Source organism: Canis aureus, chromosome 12 (genome assembly GCF_053574225.1).
Source record: "Canis aureus isolate CA01 chromosome 12, VMU_Caureus_v.1.0, whole genome shotgun sequence".
NCBI classification, from domain to species: Eukaryota; Metazoa; Chordata; class Mammalia; order Carnivora; family Canidae; genus Canis; species Canis aureus.
In genome coordinates this window covers 41,226,780-41,251,369 of record NC_135622.1, presented here as the reverse complement: position 1 = coordinate 41,251,369, position 24,590 = coordinate 41,226,780, and the positions used below count along the sequence as shown (strand labels likewise).

General features: G+C 43.4%; 1 protein-coding gene across 1 annotated transcript in view; it reads right to left on the bottom strand.

The window, feature by feature from the left end:
• Window positions 1-8,000, bottom strand: part of ALK (ALK receptor tyrosine kinase) — a 682,206-nt gene extending 674,206 nt beyond the window's left edge. Inside the window, exon 1 of the mRNA XM_077843727.1 lies at window positions 7,268-8,000. Coding sequence (XP_077699853.1) covers window positions 7,268-7,982 — 715 coding nt within the window. The 5' untranslated portion in view covers window positions 7,983-8,000. The remainder of the gene's footprint in view (window positions 1-7,267) is intronic.
• Between the last annotated feature and the right edge of the window lie 16,590 nt (window positions 8,001-24,590).

Genomic DNA, 24,590 nt, shown 5'->3' with positions numbered 1-24,590 from the left:
AGAGGTTTGACGAGCTTAAGGAAGATGTCAGGAAGATGACGAGCTTTGACAAGATGTCAAAGCCAATCAAAGGCCATCATAATAGGATCTAAGTCTTCTAGCTCCTAATCTAGTGTTCCCTCCACCACAGAACACTTCCTTAAATTACATGGTCTGAAAATGTGGAAAGGATCTATAAAGGAGACCTTCCTGTGCCCACCCTCATGAACCATATTCCAATGAAAATGGAATAAAAGATAAATAAGAAGAAAAACAGAGTCAATAGTTTAATGTTTCCTTTTGACTTCATCTGGCTAGTTGCCTGATTTCCTTTAAGCTTGCTTAGATTTTCTTTGTTTTTGTTTTTAGATCTTCTCTTTAGCCTTTTCCTTACTCCAGGGAGTTCTCACTGCCCACCTCTCCATGTACCTGTTGCTATGTCACCACAAAAGTAGAGTTCAAGAAACAAAGACTCTGAATTAACCAAGTGGTTGGATATATCTGCCCCAATGGAGCTCTCCTACTGCCCAGTTCTGGGACTTCCCACATTCTGGAATGCCTATATTCATCAAGTGAATCTGAGAGAATTTTCCTTGGAAAGGATCCAAGATTGTAACAGCCCAGCTAGAAAGTTCGTCACAAAATTGACTGAATAAGAAAAGTTGTTTTGTGAGAAATCTGACTCAGCCAGAAAGGTATTAAGATACCTCCTATCTCCTCCCCACCTCCCCACCAGGAAAACACTCTTTTATACAGCTCCCTTCTCACACCTTGGCCCATGTGAAAAAACCCAGGCCATCACTAGGTTAAGAAACACTGGCCACACCCTAGACTAGATGACTTTAAGAAAGAAGATACCCCTAGTGCACCTCTTATCACATAACCTCTGGACCTATAGCCATCCTCACAAAAATGCCCTATTCTCCTCCTACTCCCAGGCAGAAATAATGTCCACATGCATCTTTTAAAAGCAATGGCTCAGCCATGGTTCAAAAAAAAAAAAAACTATAAAATGCTATATGGGTGCTTCACAGCCTCTTTTAGGTTGAGGCACTTTCTGGAGGCAGCCTCCTACTCAAGTCCCTGGGCTATGTGTCTCCATGGAATCTGAAAGGTCTAAATGCTCTTAATGGGCTCATGTCCATGAACCGGTTGGCACCTTCCATCTTTCTCCTGCCTTCCACTCAACAAGGAATGGTGAAGCCAGAAATGTAAGGAAAGGGCACAACTCCAGCTAATTATAACAAAGAAATTACCAGGTGTCAGTGAACCAGCACCTCTCTCGCACAGAGGGGCTTGAACTGCACACATCACTCTCAGTTAAAAAAGATCCACCATCTGAAAACTACTGTTCTGTAATGCTTCTATCTTTTTTCTTCATCATTAAACTTCATACTTTCATAAAGGTAGGGCCTGCTTTCTTTGTGTAAAAAGACAAAATAACTGGATTATGAATATGCTGCTTGAATCTCTGAACCAAATCCAAGGTCAAAAGACCTTTGAGGATATAATTGATAGAAATGAAATAAATACCACACCTCAATTCTCCTTATCCACATTTCTGGGTAAGACAATAGGAACTATCTATCACCCTGGTCACTCTCCCCATTTCCACTGGATCCCACTTCTTATCTCAGAAATTAGAAGTTAGTTGCATGGGAGCCCACAATATTACAACTGCTGCTGCCAGGGTCACCACATGTGGCCATACATAAGGAGTGCACAACCCCGGATGGCACCATTTAGATAAACTAAAATGTATATGAAATTCTTGGAGTTATAGAGTATACAACCTGCACAACCAGACACTAGAGTGTTGCTGCTGCCAGGAAAAAATTAATGGTTCATATTGATGGAGCACTTTATTATGTCGGACACTGGGTTACAGATTTACATGTATCTTCTAATTTAATATACATGACATCTTGAGATAAGAACTATTACTATCACTATTTTGCTAATGATGAAACTGGGACTCAAAGATTTTAAGAAAATAAAAGATTTTAAAGAACTTTCTCAAGTTATGGGTATTGAACACCAAGTATTCATTGCATGGGCTTCTGACAAGGATAATGTAAAGCTTTTCATCTATTTACATGTCTGTTATTTATAATCTGCATCTTGGGATGATTCCTTTAGTGAAAAGAGCCATAATTTGAAGGCAAAAAAAATATGTAGTACTAGTCAGTATCTAGCACACAACATCTAGCATCTCATAACCTCTCAATACATACGTGACAGTTTCTAGGTGTGCCACTTTTACCTTGAAAAAATGTTATCAGGGCATCTGGTGGCTCAGTTGGTTTAGTATCTGACTTCTGATTTTGGCTCAGGTCATGATTTCACAGGTTGTGGGATCAAGGCCTGCATCAGCCTCCACACTCAGCAGGGAATCTGCTTGACATTCTCTCTCCCTCTCTCCTTCTGCCCCTCCCTATTTGTGTTCTCTGTCTCTGTCTCTGTCCCTGTCTCTCTTTCTCTAAAATAAGTGATTTTTAAAAAAGAAAAAGAAAAACTCTTATCAAATAGCTGGCTTCCAGTTACTCCATTTATAAAATAAAACAAATACTTGCCTTCTAAAAGATTGGGGAAAAAAATAAATTTGAAAGTTTTTTATAAAGTCCCATTCAACTGTAACAGAATATTAATAATGTTTATAAAGAAAGTCAAAATGTCTTTTATGAATCAGACTGGGCCAATGCCCACTAAGTGAGGTTATCAGGCAGTAATCCTAAGAATGGCAGGGGCTACAACTTCTGATGATATAACGTTCCCTCTTTTCCTCTCCCGCTCGCAAGCCAGTCACCCTTGTCCTTCAGAAGACACACTTTCTTATAAGAGCATTCATGTTTATTAATGATAACACATTAATCATGCACACATGCACACAAAGCCCTCGTGGGCTTTTCTTCTTTTTCTTTGGTAAATTTGTGAGAAGATCAAATGGATTTAGATGAGCTTCATCTCTCTAACAGCCATATATATTCTCAGCATGTCACAGGGTTTTCAAGTAGCCAGTAGGAATCCACCAAATCCAGAAATGTTCTTATCTTCTCAAGATCCAGGTCCTTCTGCCCCGCCCAATGGCTTGATGACACACACACACTAGAGATGCACCTTAGATGCATAATACCCTATGTGAGACCTCCTCCCCAGTGGATAGACAGACAACAACCTAGAGAAATACTCAGTGTCAGTTTGGGAGCAGAGGTAAATAAACCCAGTAATTTCAAAATATTTTTTTCACTTAGCAATCTTCTTGTAAGCATGTGTCATCCAATTTCAAAGATACATGTGCAATTCTTGTCTTTTCCGACTAGAAACACCAACATCCAAAGTCTCCTGAGAGTTGAATTCTGAAAGATCCTGATTCCTGCTGTGGTTCCCCATCCCAGCTCCCCTGCCTGTTGCAGCTTCTCAACATTTCCAAATACAAAAGTGATTAATTATGAATGCTGTGGCTTATCTGACCCATATCTCACCTGACTCTTTGCTCCCCTGGAATTCCATTCCATAGTCAGAGGAATATCAATTTCAGAAAATAAGGTTTCCCTGATATCTACCCTGAAGTTTCCTTCTGCGAGTCTCATCTTATTACTTCTATGGGCCACACTATATAACTCTTCTCCTTCATGGCCTCTCCCTCTTCAGAGATTTGTAGATTGTTACCATGGCTTTCCCTTCATTGCCACTTTGCTCAGCCATATATATTTAATTCTTTTCATCTTTCACCATAAATCGGTCCCTTCAACTCTTAAATCAGCTCTCTGCTCTTCTCTGGACTAGTTCCAACTCTCCCAATTCACCTCCAATAACTGATATCCCTTCTGGGAGCTCAAATTTCTTTTCTATCTTCCTTGGCTCTCTTTGCCCTCTCCAGAAATGAAATCGGAAAGGACTGACAGATATGTGAGGTGAAGGGTCAGATGGATTAAATTGCATACCTCTACTTTAAGTTTCTCAGGCCTCTCCATGGTACATGTAAAATCCCCAGTCATATCCCCCTTTCCTGGAGTGAGCGGGGGGGGTGGTGCTTAAAGAAAAACAGGTCCTCTTATCCCACAAGTAAATATTGCTTGGGGGATGGCAGAAGCAAGATGACAAACCAGGTTACAAGTTGAGGCTGTGACCAATGTGGCAGCCTCCAGGCAGACATCTTTTCTGAGGTTTGGACTATTCCAGAATGATACACCAAAATTCACATGGTCCTAGCAATGGTCTTTCTACCTTTCTACCCCTTCTACTCTCCATGAATGAGTGCTGTGGGGAGCTGTCTCAGCCTTTGAAATACCGATCAAAAATACTTTATGAATTCAAAGCAACCCACGAAGAAAAAAACATTAGCATGTCATGCTTTATGAGGGCTCTCAGGCCTCCTCTCATCCTCTCGGATGTCCCAAACCACAAGCAATACAAAGTTACTGCTTTATCCTGAACTGGGTGCTTTTCTATTTCTATCACATCCCTAGTCAGAGTCCTGTTCAGATTCAGGAAGCTATCTTCAGTCTAAGACAAATGGGTTGCTGCAGGCCACTCACCACAGGGGCAACTGGCAGTACACCCTTCCTCTCCTCTACCTTCCTCACAGTTAGCCCTATCAACATGCTTGTGCCCCCTCTAGACCAGGCCACCAGTCCTTTGGACAGAAGCAGAGAAAAATTAGGTGAGTTGTGCCTCTTTTCCCTTTGTATATTTGAAGATCCTACAGCACAAAAGAGTTAAATGCCTTTTCTACAACACAAAACTATATAAAAAAGAATAAACCCATTTCCTTAAACACAATAAACAGTAAAATCAATCCAAGTGTAAGAACCTAAGCTTTAATTTTCATACAGAAAAAAAAAATGAATGGAACCACGTGATTTATGTTGCCCCAAACATGGCACATGATATATAGCAGGGTATGTCCACTCCCTCAATGGGGAGGTCTGCAGTGGAAACCATATCTGAATGAGGCTGAGGGCAATACAGTGGTAAGGGAAGAGACTAGTCCATGCAGGACTGGTCTGAAAATAGTATATGAAAACCTAACTGAAAATAGTATATGCCTCAGAGCTGGAGAGACCAGCCTGTTCCAAGTGTGATCACCACAAGGCCCGAAGTGCTTTTCAATAAGCTGTCTGTCTCTCTGGAGGTCATGGGGAGCTCATCCAGTTACACTTAGTGTCTTATTTGATCCCATCAATAACCATTTGATCCCAATGCTGCTGAAAAATACTTGGCCAAAATCTCTAGCCTTGTTAATGACAGAATCCTGGCTCTTTCTGAAAACAGCATTGCTGGATGTGTCAAATGATGCATAAGGCCTTGGTCCAACTGCAAAATGGACTAGGATGCTGAGGGAGGACTTGAGACACTCAGAGCTCCCCTACTGTCAGTAGCAAAGAACCTCTTGAAGTACACTCCCCTCTACACGAAACTCCCCTGCTCAGCAGCTTCAACTCCTTACCTAAGGCTTGAGTGGAGTATATTCTTCAAATGCACTAAGCAGGTGACTCTTCAGAGACACCCACTGATAACTTCATGCAATCTGCCTGTTTATAGTAGGAAAGTTCAGGGCTATAGAAAGGACCCCTTTTATCTGTCACCAACATCTCACAATAGCCAATCTAGACTGCTGGGCCTATGGTCATCAGACAAGAGGTGACAGGAAAGCTCCAGAGATGCTCATAGACATGAAAGGAGAAGAAAATCCACATTTCCAGAGAAGTAATTTTTATATTCATTACAAGTACATGAGGCGCTAAAAGAGAATGTGGCATGTATAAACCACAGAACCCGGGATGACATTAAAGCACAGCTGTTCTTCACAAAAGTATCTGTGGTGAGACAACAGTATTGGTCTCCTATCTCAGTTCACAGAAGGTACCATCAAACTCATCAGACCCTGTCTCTTACTATAAATTCTGCCTCTTAATATAAATTCCAGCATTGAACACGAAAGAGTCGTTTTAGGTGCCAATGCCACCAATGCTAATGCTGAAATATGCATCCAGACTCTGTTTTCCTTGGGGACCCACATACCAGTATGTTTTTTTGTGCAAAGACTGAAGAACCTCAGCTCCTAAATATCCCTGCTGCAGGAGAGTACTGGGTGTGTGTGGGAGTATGCTGGGACAAGCACAGCAGATACTTGTAGCTCTACAGTGGGCTCTTTTCAGTGCTTCCCATCCAATTAATACTAGACATTAGTAACCAACAGAGCATAAAAATTTCATTTATTTCTGATGATGAGAATGATAGAAAAGATGCTGGGTTTGCTCAATGGAATTAGTGTAGGCTTTTAAAAGGCACGATTTCTTTTCTGTGCTTTCTCATTCATTTACATTGTACATTTTATTCACTAAGCCTTTCCCCAGTGGTCTTAGGAGAGAAACATCCATTCAAAACCACCTGGTTTTCCAGTCAAAGAACACTATGGAAAGAGTTAGAAGTAAGTGCCTACACACACACACCCCCAACTCAGTGAATGGAGAAGAAAATGAGAGTAAATGAAACAGAAACCTCATTTCAGGAGTCTCCAGCAGAGAGATCTGCAGTGAAACAGGCCTGCCAGAGACTGTCATCCAGGGCTGCTGCTGCTGCAGACATTCTAGCTAAGAGTTAGAGGGAAGGGGAAGGGGAGGGCAGGAGGAAAAAGCGAATTCAACTACTGTCTCTCCTGCCTTCATGGAATTTTGGCAACTTTGCTCTCTCTCTCTTCACATCTCCCTCCTGTCCCATGTTCCTTAGTCCCTCTGGGGCTCTCCCAACAGTATCTAAGAGGAAAAACAAGGGTCTGAGAGCGGATTGCAGACTGGGGTTGGAGATAGGAAGAAGAGTTCTACATTCACTGAGAAAATGTACCACATTCTTCACCTCTGTGGCGGCCAGGAAGAAGAACTAGGGGAAGGGAAGAGGGACAGCAGTATTGGATCTAGAACTAAGCTTGGAACACGGAAATAATAAGGTCATTTCAACCGTCTCGGAAAGAGGGGGGGGGGGTCATTAGAAGTGCATCCAATTTTGGCTAGGACCTGGTGTAAGTTGGTAGAAGAAAAGGCATTCTGCCAAGAACAGAAAACTTTTCTCCCAACTTGGTTGCTGGAGGAGAAATAAAACCCATGGGGAGTGACTGTGTCCAAGAAGAAAATAAAATCTAGTCTAATTGGTAGGGTAGTTTGTGGAAGGAAGAAAGAGCCAAGGACCAGAGGCTGCGGTTTTGGAAACAGGGATTAGTTGATAAGTGGTTGCAAACTGATGTGCCCCAAAATACAAATTCCGCCACATTCAGGCGGGAGCTGCTCACCGGTCCCCAAGATCTGGAAGAGAAGGCGGGGCTGGGAGGCGCGGATCGCCGCGGACAGCCTTCCCTCTCTGCCCACTGCCGAAGCCTTCTTCTCAGGCATCAGGCGGATCCTCAGCCGTCCTTCGCCGTGGCGAATCCACCAGCTGAACAGCTCGCTGAGGTTGAACTGGAGCAGTCCCGCAGTCACCTCCTCGGGGGAGGGCCCGACGCAGCCCTCAAGGATCGCCTCCTCTCCCAGCTCCAGCACCAGCTGCTTGGCGCGTCGGAGCTTGCGGACCGAGCCGCCCTTCAGCACCCTGGTCAGCGTCCGAGCCTGGGCCGGGGCCGGCGAGCTGGCGCCTTCGGCCCAGGAGACCCCGGGCGGTGGCCCCAGCAGCCGAAGCAGCGGGGCGCAGTCGAGGGCCAGGGAGCCGCGCGCCTCCGTCCAGCCGGCCCTGGGCTCCGAGGAGGACCAAGGCGGCAGCAGCAGGTCCCGGGCGTAGACGCGGAAGAGCGAGGGCACGACAAAGTCCACCGCCAGGCTCTTCCTCTGCAGACGTGAGTAGCTGAGCGGCTCCCGAGGCTGCAGAGCCGGCCCCGTGGCGGGTGAACCCACGAGCTGGCCGGTCCCGGTCCCGGTCCCGCTCCCGGTCCCGCTCCCGGTCCCGGCCCCGGAGCCCGAGGCTGTCACTGAGAGCCGCAGCAGCAGCAGCCCTAGGAGCCCTACGGATCCCATCCCGCCAGAGAAGGGGTGTTTATACTAGTGTCCCCACTAGCTGGGATCCAGCCTCGCCCTTCACTCCCCCTCAAATGAGAAGGGTCTCCAAATAGTCCTTAGTCCGGAACGGCTCCTTCCAGCTGATCTCGGGGGTATTGTGCGTGCACTCGACCCTCTCGCTTTCCTCCAACTGCAAGGAGGCAATCCGGAGTCTCAGTACAATGGGGCTGGAAGCCCAGGGGCGTGTCAAGAGACCCTGAGCGCCTGGGGCTCCGCAGCTGGGACCCTGTGCCTCTGGCGCGCAGCGACGAGCGCCGCGCCTTCGTCTGTAGCTCGCTGCGCTCCGGAACCAGAGAAACTACTATGGTTGAAGGGAGGCGGCAGTGGGGGGCCGTCCTCTCCTGCCCCCCGTGGTCTGAGCCGTGGTCTGTCCGCCTTCCAGCAGCAGCCTCCAATCCTCCGCAACTTTCCAGCTGGGGACGATGGCTCCAAGCGCTCTGCTGTCCCAGCCCCTTCCTCTGCGCTCCGTTGGGCTCCTGAGCTTCTCTCCCCTGTGGAGGGGAAAGCCGCGGGCAGGGGTTGCTCTCTGGGGCGCCCTCCTGCAACCCTCCGCAGCCGCAAGTCTGCAGATTGACCTGCTCGCTGAACTTCTGGGCTTGAATCGAGCCCCCGCGCTGTGCAGCGGAGGCTCGGGCCGCCGACGTGCCAAGTTTGCAGCGTCCCTGCTCTCCCGCGTCTCGTGTGCTCAGAGTTCTCGGGCACCGAAGCGGCCCCGGCCGCAGCAGCCGAGTGGAAGCATTCCGGGCAAAAGAGCCCCAAATCTCGCTGCCCCCTCCTCACTCACCGGCAGCCGCCCCCCCGCCCCCCCGGCTTCAGGTGGCTGGGCAGAGGGCGGCCGGAAGGCGCCTCTGTGCTGTGCGGCCCTCCGGACAGCAGCGACGGGATGTGCCAGCTGCCTCCTCCGCTGCCGCCCCTGGAGCCGCTGGATCGCATCTGCCTGGGCGCCCGCCACTTGCAGCTGGCGGAGGCGCGAGCTCGCGCGGGGGGCGGGGCCGCGGCGGGGGCGGGGCGGGGGCGGAGCTCCGACGCCCACCCCCCCCGCGCCCCGCCCCGCCCGCACCCGCCAGCCAATGGCGCGGCGACATGGGCTCCTATGCAAATCTGCAGAGGCCTCGGCATTCATTGAGAAAAGCACAGGGCCCGCCCCGCCCTCCCTCCACCCTCCATCCCTCTCGCCTCTCTCTCCTTCCTTCCCTTCCTCCAGATTCCCTGCCCTATTTCTCTGCTGTGTGAACAGGAGCGTGTTTTGGATTAAATGGGAGGATTGGAAGAGGCCTTTGCAATCAAGCACTCTCCCTAATTATGCATTTAAGAGATTATATGGGTCCGACTTCAGAAAAGCTGGTTCGGAATAAAAGTGGAGGCAAGGGGAAGGGAGGAGTGGGAGGAGGGGCTGCACGAAATTGCCAAATCCGAGAACAGCCTGGATTAAGGCCCTGAGACCCGAATCTTCTCTGACCCTTCCATTATTTAAAGGCATCCCTGGGAAGCTGGCGGGTCCCCCAGCTACACGAGAAAAGTTAGCAGCGTGGGGGTAGAGAGTGGCGGTGATCTCTAAGAGTTCTTCAGCTGCAGCAAGTACATTTCAGACCTGTCAGTCATCCTGCGTTTTCTCAGAATAGTGCTTGAACATGTGTCACCTCCTTTAGTCTCTGCAAGGTAAATATTTTACATTTCAGCTTTAGAGTTGAGATAACTGAGTCGCTGAGATGGTAACTGATTCTCCTTGGGTCGCATAGTCCTACGTGCATCCCAGGCCCTCACTCAAGGGCTCTTATTCATACTGATCTACTTATTCCTCCATAAGTAACAGGCCAAGAAGATCTAGGGGTGATTTAGCTGCAAGGAATAATGACGGAACAATTGCTCACAGCCTTGGGAATGAGAGTTCATTACCAAGAGCATTTTTTATTCATCTGTAAAGACTGTATCTCTGGTCTCTCTTTCCCTTCATCTCTCCTGAGCTGCCAACACGGAACTCAGATAATGGCTGTGTTTATAACAAGTGGTGCGCTAGAACAAGAGACAAAGCTATAGTCATAGGTTCACACAAATCCATTCCGTTCCTTCTTAGCAAAGGTTGATTGTCAGGTCTTGTGCTATCCGAGCAGAACAATAAGGCAAGATCCTCCCTTCAGGAGCTCACACCTGGAAGACAGCAGGAAAAGTTCCTCATAGAGTCAAAGCACAGAGTGGAGCTGAATCTCTCTCCCAGAGCTGCAGAGTGCTGCAGTAACTTGTCCCTTGCCTCATAGGAGGCGGTGACCAAGCAGGGCCTCTGCTCTCCCTGGTCGGGCTTCTTAGAGCATTATGGTATTGCCTTTGGCAACCGGAAGACCTAATAACAAAAGAAAATTAATTCGAGGAATGATTTGTTTCCTGCAGTGTGTTTGGCAACTCACTTAATTTACAGGTAACTGGCTTCTCCCTGGAACTCAAACTGACTTTACACTGACTTTACAAGTTTAAGGACAAAGAATGATCTGACCCAAGAAGAGAAAGGATGCTCCTACCATGGTACAGGCAAAGACGGAGGGATAAAGAGAAGAGGAAGGAAAGGGTGTGGAAGTTAATACTTGGAAAGGATATGTTGGTTAATACTTTCCAATGTGAGCATATACGTTTGGATTTTCATTAGATTTCACTGGCATGCACACTAATAGAAGAATAATTTTCTATTTGAAATATTAAAAAGACTCAGATGTAGGCCCTTTTCCTCCTCACTCCATTCCTTATTCTCTACATAATTCTTATCCAAAGTCAAACTGATTGGAGTAATTTGTCAAGAGCTATGAATCTTCTGCTACAATCAGTGGCCACTAGGGGGCTGCAGAGACTTGAAACTTCAGATGAGCCACCAGGGTTCAACCTTCTCCCAGATATCCGAGACCATAGCTTTGCACCTAGTGCTCACAGGGGTTTCAATTAATTCCCGTGCTTTTATGAATTCTTTAAAATTTCCCCTGAAGGAAGAAGAGTGCTTCTCCCTGTACATTAAATCACACCAAACCTCAAAAATGCTGTTCCCTTTTTGTTAATTTTAAAAGGGAGGCAAGAATGAGTATTGATAGTCTATTGGTCACTATACATATGCATCTGTAGGAGTGTGTGTGTGTGTGTGTGTGTGTGTCACATCACACAGTGGCTTTTGGGGGGAAGGCATATATTATTATTTCCACCACAGAGACAAAAACACTTAAGGATTAGAGAGGCAAATAATTTGCCCAAGGTCAAATAGCAAGCAAATAACAGCACTGGAATTCAAACCAACGAGTCTTTTGCTCTGAAATTTACACATCCCTCTGGAACAAATTAGGCCTCTTCCTCATGCCTACAGCTATAATGTTGACACCTCTATCCTCTATCTTTGCCATCTAGAGGAAGGGAGATGAGAAAGTGCAGTTAAGAACAAGTAGAGGAAATACAGACAGAGATAAAAAGCATGAGCAAGACAGATAGCTAACATGTCTTGCACACTTATATGGGCCAGCATATTTCAAAATAATTCTCATGCATTATCTCACTTAAGATTCACAGTAACACTATGAAGGGAAATAATAGTATCTCTTTTTCTACAGATTACAAATGGAAGCTCAGAGAGAGTGACTCTCTCCCAACAACAAGACTACACAGGGAACAAAATTTGTTAAAGGATTTGAACTTGGTCTCAAACCCTGGGCAATCTCACAAGAGAGAAATGGAGCAAGCAAGAAAAGACTGAGGTGGGCAGAGGTGAACAAAGGAGGAAACTGAAAGCTCAACTCAAAATGGAGAAGCAGGGGGCAGGGTTCGGGGAGGGGGGCAGACTGAGGATTCTGGTAGCCTGGAGGACACGGTTACTGAGGTGGGCTGCTGTGAGTCACCTTGCCACTGACTTGACCAGTTAAGATGGGAAGGAGGAAAGTAAGTAGACCATATACCAAGAGAGGAAAAAGCCAAGCTGAACGGTGAGAGCACCAGAACTCTCTTCAGGAAACTCCCAATTTCTGAAAATGGAGAAGTGGACAACTCAGAGAGGGGTTTGAATGCCCTATAAGGGAAGCAGTAATAAAACCTCATTTTAAATCCAGGCAATGTAACTTAAAGTAAAACATATTTCGCAACTGCAAAACCTGACTGTGACCTACAGGGTTAAGTAAGTCAGGCATCCAGTTGATCAAGGAGGAAGAGAAGGAGAGGGAGGATGACAGAGGGAAAGAAGGAAAACAGGAAGAGGAGCAGGAGAAATAAGGAGGAGAGGAGAAAAAGGGTGGGAGAAAAATCAGGAAGTCAAGCTAAAGCTAGGCATTATAAGATACTTGGGCTAAGACATTTGGAACCCACAACTGGAATAGCTTACCCTGGACCAAGATCAGGAATTGGGACTCAGAATAAACATTCAAATGAACTGTGGATTTGTAGTTAGGAAACTTTCTTTCAATCGAAGCCTTGCTTAAGAGGCTCTAGGACCTTAGGAAAACCCTTGATTTCTCTGGGCTCATGTACTGATCAGAAGGACCAGGTCTGTAGTCTTTAAGATACACATCTACTCTGAAATTCTGTGTGAAATTCCCCAAGTGTCCAAAGGGTCTTATCCAAGACTGGGGACCAGAGTTGGCAGGTACTAGAAGAAGACTATGAACTTGCAGGGGAACCAGGAAAAGAGCTTGGACCTAACGCTAGTCAGAAAAAAATTAAAACAAAAACTTATTGGAACCCCAGGGTGGCTCAGCAGTTGAGCATCTGCCTTTGGCTCAGGGTGTGATCCCAGGGTCCTGCGATAAAGCTCCACATCACAGTCGCCACAGGGAGCCTGCTTCTCCCTCTGCCGATGGCTCTGCCTCTCTCTGTGAAAAAATAAACAAATCTTAAAAAAAAAACACCTTATTTTTAAAAATGTCTCTGCCATTAGACAAAGCTGAGCTTTTAGTCAATAGCCTGCAATTGCTGACCAGTCATACATATGGTATCTTCTAAGAATCGTCATGCTAAGAGGAAAGTAAAGTTATTAATTCAACCATTACTTATTAGGTACTTACTCTGTGGTTGGATTTTCATGAGGTGCTAAGGAGAGACTGTGGTAAATAAAACAGTCAATGTTCCTACCATCATGAAGCCATGACAAAATTAATTTTTTAAGATTTATTTATTTATTTATTTATTTATTTATTTATTTATAGTGCATAAGTAGGGGAAGGGGAGAGGGAGAGAGAGAATTTCAAGCAAATTCCCCACTGAGCGTGCAACCCCACACAAGGCTGGATCTCAGGTCCCTGACATCATCTGGACTTAACCCGAAATCAAGAGTTGGACACTTAACCAACTAAGCCATCCAGGTGCCCTGATAAAATTAAATTTAAAAAAATACAAAATTGAATTCATGCCTATGCAACAACTAAGCAAAAATTAGAAATACAAAAAACAAACAAACAAACAAACACACATGCAAAAAAAAAATCCTGGAAGAAAACATTGAAAAATAGACTTACTGGGGTAGCAGAATTGTAAGTGTTTTTTTTTTCTTTTTACAAATGACTTTTAATGGTTTTGTATAACAAATAATAGTAGCATTTGATTCCTATTTTAAAGAATTATATCCGTCAGGATACCCAGGTTATATTGTAACAACAACACATCGCAGTACCTTAAAACAATGAAATCTATTCCCATATTCTATGTCCATTTCAGGTGAGCAGAGGGCTCTGATCATCATAATCAGTTAGGGATCCAGGCTGATAGAGCCATCATTATTGTGAACTTGTAGGGTCCTGCACCCGATAACTAAATACTCCAGCCTGGAAATGGCATAGGCCGTGTCCCCTCACAGCTCTGGATGGAGATATATGTATGGTTTTACCTACCATGAGATGCCCCACAAGGTAGTGTCAGAAATACTTGCAAACGGCCTTACTGGCTCCCAAAGAAGGAGAAAACCTGCAAGTGTTGCATTATTTGACTTAGATCAGGAGGGATCTAAAAGACAGATTACCCAGAGGAAAATGACCTAATTCTCTTGGGATCCACAGCCAAATGAGTAGCCCTGCTAGCATCAGAGAGCACAGCTCTGAGTATGCACATACGTCATTATGGAAACAACAAAAGAGCTCAGCCTGCTCTTACCCATCCCAAGGCATGATATGAGAAGCCACAGAAAAAGCCCTTCTCAACCACGAGAGAGTAACAGCGCACTCCTGGAAACTATAAACAATCTCACATTTACCGACAACAGAGATCAAAGCACATAGTTCACTACTATGTATTTCACAGCAGTCCCCGTGTTTGCTGAAGCACAGTACGTTAGGGAGAGAGGGTGTGAGCTATTACTGTAACTAACACATGTTGGTCTTATCACCTGCTGCTATCCTAATATCTTCTCTTTAAAAAAAAAAAAGATTTTATTTATTTGAGAGAGAAAGACAGAGATAATGAGAAGATAGCGAGAGAGAGCAGGAGCGGGGAGGCAAGGGAGAAGCAGGCTCTTGGCTGAGCAGGGAGCCCAATGCAGGGCTCAATCCCAGGACCCTGGGATCAGGACCTGAGCCAAAGGCAGACGCTCAATGGATTGAGCCCCCCCAGGTGCCCCATTTTCTCATTTTTTTAAATAACCTTTTTGGCTGAGAAAGAGGAAAATAAAATTGGGGGTGGGGGTAATTTGGCTATCAATATGGCCTTTTAGAGAGCTCCAAACTGATGCACAGCAGCTATTCCATTTAGCTCTAATTTTCAGCCAACACAGGTTAGCACCCTGGCCTGTGACTTCTAGTGGCATCAAGAAGGATTTGGTATCTAAAAAAAAAAAATAAAAAGAAGAAGAAGAAGAAAAGAAAAGAAAAGAAGGATTTGGTATCTTAGAGCTTAGTCATGTCCATACACTAGATCAAATGGACTGTAGGGCAAGATAATCTCTGAGTAATGGGTTACATCTAATTGAATTATCACAGTAACAGTTCCCACTGGCCAGTCCTATCTGATCATCATTTCACATCTCCATTGTCCTGCCTGGGCCTGTGTCCCTGCTCTCCTTTCTTATCCAGATCCAGGGCTGACTGAACCCCTTTGACTAAGCCCTACCCAGTTTAGTGACCAATCTTGGTTCCACTTAGGAAGAATTGAGATCAAAACTGCCCTTGAATCCTATTTCAAATAAATGCTATTTTTGTCTTGCTCCTGTGACCCACCCATACCTTATCCCTAATTTCTTAAAGGGCTGGGCTTAGCCCTGTTCTTCCAGGCAATGTCCTTTCTCTGAAATCTGCTTTCCATTGTTTGGCTTCCCCAGTGCCAGTCCCATGCCAACTCAGCTATGTCCCAGTACTCTCTCCCAGGGATATGAACTAGGAATCACACCTTTCCTCACTGTTCCCCTTCTTCTGATGAGTCCACAGCCCAGACGGAGCATGACTAATTATCACAGGATGCAGGCCATGGCTGTGACTATTAGAAGAGAGTCAAACATCTGACTCTAGAGAGGCCAGTTCCCAGGCTCAGTTAAACCAATCAGCTTCCCTCTCCAAAATCTGAACTATGTAGCAGGGGTTGTGTGAAGCTGAATTTGAATCATATGATTAGTGGGGCACCAGAATGCTGCCCTCTTTCTTGAGACTGATAGTTTCCAATAAACCTTCACTTTTTGAGCAAATTTGGGATGGACTTTGCTCCTGGCCAATCAAACCAAGTCAGGTTGGGACATTTGCATTTCCCCTCTCACTGGTCTTTCCTGGCACTAACTCTCTGCCTAGGTTGTGTGAAGACACTGTTCACTCAGCCCAGAAGCACTGACCCCTGCATCCTGCAGCCTCAGTTGCCATCTTGACCATAACCGCCTAAAAGGCTCTGAGCCAGGACCACTTAGCTAAGTCAAATCTTGACTCACATTAACTTGTGACATGACAATATTTATTGCTATTTTAGGTTTCTAAGTTTTGCATTAATGTGTTGTGCAAGTTACAAAAACACCACCCCTTTCTATTCATTAGGTTCACTCTGTCTCTCCCTTCACCAGCTTTCCCAGCCAAGCCATGGAGGCCGGTCTTCCACAGCTGAGGCTACATGTGCACAAACATCCACCAAGGCAAATTCACCTAGCACCTAGCAGGGGTAAGATGTCCCACAAATATACTTCACTGTTCAATCAGCACTGCAAGAAAAGCTATGCATCCCCTCGCAGCCCTGGGAATGAATCCTTTCCATTTCCTTCTTTCTTTTATAACACTTTCTTTCTGTTTATAAAAGTGATACATATTAATTATAGGAAATTTGGAAAATTCAGAAGTTTAAATAACCCATAGTCTCACCACCCAAAAATAATGACTCAAAATTTGGATATATTTCCTTCCAGTATTGTTTTAAATTACTACAATTTGGCTCATGCAGAGTTATATCCTGCATTACTTTTTTTTATCTTAACATTATATTGTGAGCATTTTCCCATATTACAGAACATTCTAGGGATTTATGCTTTTTAATGACTGCATAGAATTACAATGTGTAGATGTACCATAATTTGTTTAACCAATCTCTATCTTTGAACTTGTGGGATTTCTCCAAGTTTCTACTGTTATAAATAATGCTGTGACAAATATTCATGTACATCAATCTCAGCCCATGACTCTGATTAATTCTATAGCTCATAAATCTGTTTGCATTTCAGTTCATTTCTTTAGATCCTTTAAGTTTCTTTGTAAAAAAAAAAAAAAGTAACCATTAACACATGCATAGAATTTAAAGGTTACAAAACTTATGCAGTGGCAGGGTGTCTGAGTAGCTCAGGCCGTTGAGCGTCTAACTCTTGATTGCAGCTGGGGCCATGATCTCACTGTCACGGGGTCGAGCCCCACATCAAACTCCATGCTTGGAGGGGAGTCTGCTTGAGATTCTCTCTCTCCGTCTGCCTCTGCCCCTCCGTACCATGCTTGCGTTGCTCTCTCACACACTCTTTCTCAAATGGATGAATAAATGTTAAAAAAAAAAAAAAAAAAGAAAAAAGAAAAAAGTTATGCAGTGAAAGTACATCTTTCTCCCACCAGGGCTCCCTGGTCTGCCCAGTGTCCTTTCTCCAGAGGTGACAGTTTTTATCTATTCTGAGGTATTCTTGCAAAACTCCTCTATGTATATGCAATCACATATGTGTAGATCGATGGTTCCCAAATGTGGCCCATAGACCCCTGGGGATCCTCAAGACCCTCTCAGAGAGCCCACAAAATCAAAACTATTCTCATAATAATACCAAAGCATTATTCACCTGCTTCACTTTTATTGTCTCACAAATATACAGTGGAAGTTTTCCAGAGGTTGCATGACATGTGATTGCATCATCACTTTGACAGCTAATGAAATGTATGCTTGTGTATTCTTGGGCTTTCTAGAATTTTCTAAGACAACTGAGAACCCTTGATTAAATCCGCAATAATTTTTAAGAATATAAAGCCTTCTGGAGGCCAAAATGTTTGAGATTTGTTGATACAGACTTCAAAACACACACACACACAAACTGGTAACATGCCATATATATATATATATATATATATATATATGAATGTATATATACATTCTGTAGTTTTTTTAATATGACAATATATCTGTGATATTATTTCATCTCAGCACCTATAAAACAGCCTTAGGTATTTTTAAGTGACTGTTTTTCATTCTACTTTATGGTTGTTCCATATATATTCAGCCAGTTCCTATTGATGGAATTTAGGGGTTTTATTTTCAAATCTTTGCTTTCATTATTACTACTATATAACAATAAATACTGCAGAGAATAACCCTATATGCTCTTTATTTTGTACAAATGCAAGTTCTATATTTAATCCATAGGGGTGGAACTGCTGGCTCAAATGGTATGCACATTTATAATGGGTACTGCCAAATTGCCTCACAAAAAATAGATCAATTTTTATACCCAAAATAGTTGAGAGTGATTGTTTCCTCACAGCTTCACCATCAATCACAGTGTGTTATCAAACTTTTGATCACTCAAATCAGATAATAAAAATATGGCATCCCACTGTAGTTTTAAATTCCATTTCTCCCATTCTGAGTAGATCAAGTATATTTTCCTATTTTGAAAAGTCTTCTTATTATCTACTTTGGAAAGTCTCTGCTTATGGAGTTTGCCTATTTGTCATTTGATTTATTAGTTCTTATTGATTAGTGAGATATCTTTATATATTAAGGAAATTACCACATTTGGGTCCTTTTGTCATTTGATTATCTTACCTTACCATGAAAAATTTTGCAACTATCAAATTAATAATATCTTATAGGTTCTGGGTTATAAAAACCTCATCCAAAATACATGTAATTTACAATTTATCCTATATTTTATCTTAGTATTTTTATGAGTTTTTATGGTTTGATCTTTTTAAACCATTTGGATTTTTGGTAAAGAATTGAAGTCCAACTTTTATCTTTTAATGTTCTTCCTACATGGGATTCATTGAATTAACTCAATATTTATTTCATGAGTAATATTTTCCCCCACTGGTAAGAAATGCCAGCTTTATTATAAAATAACTTTTGCCTGTATTTGGTTCTCTTCCCAATTCCCCATTCTGTTCATGGATCCATTTGTCTACCCCTCCCCAAAAGTATAATACGTAGAAAGCTATACCCTCCTTGCAATTATTCTTTCTTTATAGAATTTATCTACCCATGCTCCTTTATTTTGCCATATGAATTTTAGAATTGATTCAACTAGTTTTAAAAATTCCTGTTATTTATTGAGATCATTTAAAATTTACAGATTAACATAGGGAGATCCTGTATCTTTATAATGTTGAGTCTTTCTATCAAGAACACAGGAACTTCTTTTTTTAACCATATTCTTAGTAACAATTAACAATGTCTTCACATAGTTCTCCCATATTCCTTGTAATATTTATTCCTGTCGTTTCTTTTGTTATTGTAAATGGGGATTTTTTTTCCTTCAGATACAATTTCTAACTGGTTATTGTGACATGTGTTGGGATGTTACTGATTTTTCCATATTCATTTTGTATCTAGCCTTAGAAGATACACTTATTGCTTCTAACAGTTTCTCAGTTGATCTTCTTGGATTTTCCAAATACACAACTCTCTCACCTGCAAATGATGATAATCGTGCTCCTTTCTCTCCAACCTTAAACTATATTTCATTACTTTATCAAATTTTATTGACCAGCTCCTCCAAAAATAAACTTAAATCACAGTGAACTTGATGTAGAGCTATGTGTCTGTCGTTCCTGACTGTATAAGAATGATTCTAATACCTCACCATTAAGACTGATTCTGGGATTTGCCTTGAAAAATACATCTTTTTTAAAAATTTTTATTTATTTATGATAGTCACAGAGAGAGAGAGAGAGACGGGCAGAGACACAGGCAGAGGGAGAAGCAGGCTCCATGCAGGGAGCCCGACGTGGGATTCGATCCTGGGTCTCCAGGATCGCGCCCTGGGCCAAAGGCAGGCGCCAAACCGCTGCGCCACCCAGGGATCCCGAAAAATACATCTTTTATTGAATTATAACTCATATATCCAAACTCCATGACCCCATGAACATTTCAGATTCCCCAATCACTGTGGCCCCCATCCTGCACCTGCCAGACAATGTGTGTGTGTACATCTCAAACTGGAGGAATGAGCTTGTCGTCTAGAATCAGGTGGTAAACTCTACCTTGAGGACCAGGATTAGATATTTTTAAACATTTTCTTCTAAAGAGGATTACCCAAAGGAGGCACCACACAAATTTAATTTTAGGGTGCTGAGTGAGAACTTACTATTGGGGCCTGACTAATTTTCAAGGAATATTTAAGGAAAGGAGACTGTTCCTGCAAAATCCTCAAACCCAAACCTATTCATACCACTGATCTTCCTGAGTTCTTTCTCCTGAGTTTCCTAAGTCCTTGCCTGTCTCTGACTCACAAAGTATACCTCAGCCCAGCCCCAGAGTCATTTCAGACACACTCTCTCTCCTGACCCCAAACCAGCCAACAATACCTTTGTGCAGGCTATACAACCAAATTTCACAGCAGTGTTTCCCAACGATCATTTCCAAAGAATAGCCCAAGATACTGGCTCAAAACATCAGAAGCCTCGGCTCCACACAAGACCTGCTGATGTTTATGCATACCCAAATCTGAGAAGAAGTACTGTCTTACAGTTTCATCATCATTGTAATAGCCAATGAAATTCAAATGGCCCCAGAGGTCCAACCCATCTTCCTCAACTCTTCCAGGTCCAAGTTAAACCATCAGGCTATCCCTAGAATTATCTATGTTCCAACCACCCTGGAAGGAACAAACACTATTTCTGAACTATCTTTCCCCAGAGTTTCCAAGGGTTCTCATGCATTTATAGGAAAATGGAAATGCACGTGAATCATTCCTGGGTAGATTCTCATGGACATTCTGAAAGAAGTGCATAAGTAAAATATATCAATTAAGCCAGAAAAAGATGAGGCAACTTGCAACCTTCTTTAGAGAAATCAGCCTTTACTGGTATGAACCATGAGAGCCTATGACAATGAGATCTTTCCAGTCATAGAGAGCAGGTGAACAAGACTGGCTCTGTACCCCATATCCATGGATCAAGCTTGCCTCTAATTCCTCAGTGTCTCAGAACACATGCTTGCTCCCTGAGTTACCTTAGTTATTAAGGCTAGCAAGAGCCAAGATGACATGGACTGTACTCCCTGACTGCAACATCACTGATCTGCTGGCTTCCATTTTTGTGGGAGAGGGTTGGTTGCCCCATACCCATCTCTGACCTCCTCCTGACTCTGCCTTTTCCCCACAGCTGCTGACACTGTACAGGTAGCCCTAGTCCACTTGAGTAATGGCCACAGGTAAGTACAACAATTCCTGGAGATGACCAGCCATATTGACTAACTGTCTACTGCTCACATGCATCTAGTCAGGGTCACTTTGGAAAGGAGTCTTAGAACACTGAGGAGACCCACAGTCAGCTCCTGTGGTTAGAGTCAAGGATGGTGAGAAGTAGCAGAACTATTGCTTTTAAATTGGTCTTTAAGCAAAAAAATAAATTGGTCTTTTAGCAAAAAAGTAAAGCAGCTCAGCCCATTAGGGAACCCTTACTCAGAAGCTGTCCCATTGACATGCCTCCCTGGGGCCTTCGAAGACTCTGCTAATGAACCTCCAGCACTGCTGGCAGTTACTTCCCTGAAAGTCACACCACATCAAGGTGAGTCTGCAGGAACATGAATGTATGCCTTGTCCATCGAAGGAGCCCATCTGGTGAGTTTAGCTTCTGTCTCCAGCAGCATGACATAATGAAGGAAGCTCCTTTGAGGGAAGCAAAGCATTTTTCCATCCTGTCTCTCCTCCTTTACAGCAGTGATTTTCAAAGCCTGATGAAAACAAGAGATCTCCCTTTCTTCCACGGAATGATGAGCTGTTCTGTAGACTTTCATCAGGACACAGTACTATGGGCCACTTAGTAACAACTTAAATTGAGTTATCAAGGCCATTAAATGTTGGCATTCATAAATTAAAAGTAGCTCATTATTAGAGTTTGCAGAGGAGTTTAGTTCAGTATCCACTAAAGCGTGAGGATGCCTCACAAAGCCTGGCCATGTTTCCCAACTCCTACTTCCTGTTCACTCCATGTCTTATTGGTGGTTGTACTCCAACGATTTGAAGAAGTCAGCTTTCTTATCACTGGGTCTCCACTGCTATTGTGACTGGCACTCACAAGCTGAATAATATTATGTATGATTTCTTAAAAGCAACAGGATTACTGCAACTTCTCTGAGTCCGTGAGGTTTTCAAGAGCTGCTACTTTTGACTTTCTTTTTAAACATAAATTGCTGTTCATTTAGCTTCATTATTATCAATGTAGAGTATCATCAATTATTTGGTTAACCCCATGGTGTGTAATGATATATAGTTACATTAACAGTATTTCAGGCCTATAATTTTTTCAGTAATTACAGTTTAATATTAATCATTGATATCCCTGTGCTTTTATAAGGACACTTCATTTGTAACAGACTGCCAGTGAACTTGTGCCATTGGAATAACTTGAACCTTCTACCAAAGACAGTGTAATTAAATCAGTGAGTTGTTTTAGGATCACAAGGCACTGTTTTAGCACATACAGACTTGCCTATGTTCACTTTCCTCTTTTACAATGTGAGTAATAGGCAGTATGTGTTTCTTACTAGCAAAGAGTTTATCACAGTTTGTTGACTTTCTTTGTTTATTATACTCAGCAATCCTCTTCATCACTGACAGAGGGAATGGGTGGGTCATGGGAACTTCGGCCTCATGCAAGTGGACTATGGAAAAAAACAGTAAGGACTCTGAAGGCTGGGAGGGGCTCTGCTCGAGGAGCCCAGCACTAGGGATTCAAGCCCCTCCATGCTTCATTAAAGCACAGCAGCTTGCCTCAAATCTGAGCACCCACTGAGTTCCTATGTTTGCAGAAAGAACCCTGCTGCCAAAAAGTGTTTGAAATCTCTGCACTACATTTTTCAATTTATTCAAATACCACAGTCATTTAAAAAAATGTTAGGAAAATCCAGAAAGAAAACACTAACTACCTCGTTAGTTATGGGAGTTGTTTTAAGAAAAGGAACACGGAAATAAAGAGTGAAAACAACCTAAAAAACAAAGGTGGAACCAGGTATAGGAGGTTTCATTCCACTCAATTTAACCGAGCAAAGCACCCAGCTGGGTGTTGGCAGGGAACAGGATGGGAATGGTGCTGAGATGAATGAGATAAGATCATAGACTTTTGGGTCCAAGAGAACAATGAGAGAAGTTCAAAACTGGTGGTGATATAGAAAACAGAGATGCAAAAGGCACCGAGAGGGGCAGTGAGTTGTCCAGAGGAAAGGGGGAGGGTCACTCTGATTGTGAGGGATTAGGGACGATACCTCTTTCCCAGCCCTGGGTTGGCATGACCCATTCTGTCATCCAACAGAAACTTACCAGTCGTAAGGCACCAGGCAAAACCAAGAAAGGATATCATACAAGCCAGAGATTCCCTTGTTCATCTTGACACCAGGAAAGTGATGGAACTCAGGGCTTCTCAAACTTGATTATTCATACAAATTACTTGATTGCAAGAGGTTGTTAAAAAGCAAATTCTGATTCAGCCAGTCTGGCGTTGGCCTGAGAACCTGCATTTCTAACAAGTTCCCAGGTGATGCCAATGCCAAGTAGCAAGTCAGATACTTTGAGTAGCATGCATCTAATAAGCTCATGCCATACTCAGGTATTAGTAATATGTTATAAGGCAACAACTTCTGTGAGAAATATTGCTACTTGCCTAATCCAATATCCATTCTCCTTTTACTCTATAATGAGAGCCTGAATTTTGCTTGGCAGGGTAACATGTCAACTAAAACTGTTCAGTTGCCTAGTATCCAATGGAATGGGAGTAGGAGTGACCTAATTCTGACAGAAAAATCTAGGTAGAACACAATTGAGAAGACATCCCTTCCTGTTTAAAATGGCAAAACCTCTGATAAAAAAAAAAAAGGTTTTGGTCTCCGTGTTGGCTGTTAGTGTTTTCTCCTTTCTCCTGCCTGAAACACAGGGCTGTCACCATGACACTGAAAACCATACACTGGACATGGTGGAGGTGGAAGGACAACCTGGGTCTTTCATGTCTCATGGATTGTGCCTACCTGTGGTTACCTGGTGTCTAGGTTTGGGTTTTCCTAGAAGCTGTCCTCAGACAAAAATTCAACTGTAGTTTATTTGGGAAGTAGTCCCAGGAGATACCAGTAGGGGGATGGGAAGTGACATAGTGGCAGGAGGGAAGCCAAGAAATGTGTGTCATCCAGCCAGTTATCACAGTGGGAAACTGGAACTCAGTCCCACTGGGGAAATCTGGTAGACTGTGTAAAAACACATATAAGAATTATGCCATCAAAGGGTGAAGGGCTGAGGCATTCATGAAATCCCATCCAATCCTGGGGGACCCGCTTCTGTAGGGCATTAATTCTCCAATTCTTGCCCTGTGCACAAGCCAAAACATGCTCCCACAGCCTGAAAAAGCCCTAGAACCAAGACTGGGGGCATCTGCAAAATCAGTGAGAACCTTATAGACAGACATGGGTGGGGTACTAATAGCATCTGCCTACAACCGGTAAAACTCAATCCAGACTGTTACCAGAGTCAGGCACAATTCTAGCCGAAAAACACCTTAGGAGTTTTCTGATTTTAAAAGAGGTTCTCACCCCTCTCACGCAAACACAGAGGGTAATATTTAATGCTAAGCCATATATCTATAATGGTAGAATCCAAGGCAATATGTTTAGAGGCAGGAAGCTTTTTCCAGCAAACTTTAAAACACACGATATAGGCAACCACCTACTCTGCCAATGGGACCAGCCAGCAGGCCTCTCCACAATGTGGGGATTTTGATATAACACCCAGAGCTTATAAATATGTTATTCACACAGAATATTTTCCCACTTAGTCTAGATTTTATTTTCTTAGTTCTTGGGCAAATCAAAGAGACTTTCAATGAGTTCAGGAAAAAGCGTTCTCCAGGTAGGGGAAGCTCCCATCCTTCTAAATGATTAACACCCTTATGAATGACCTAGAAGATGAAATAAGAAGAAAGTTACTCA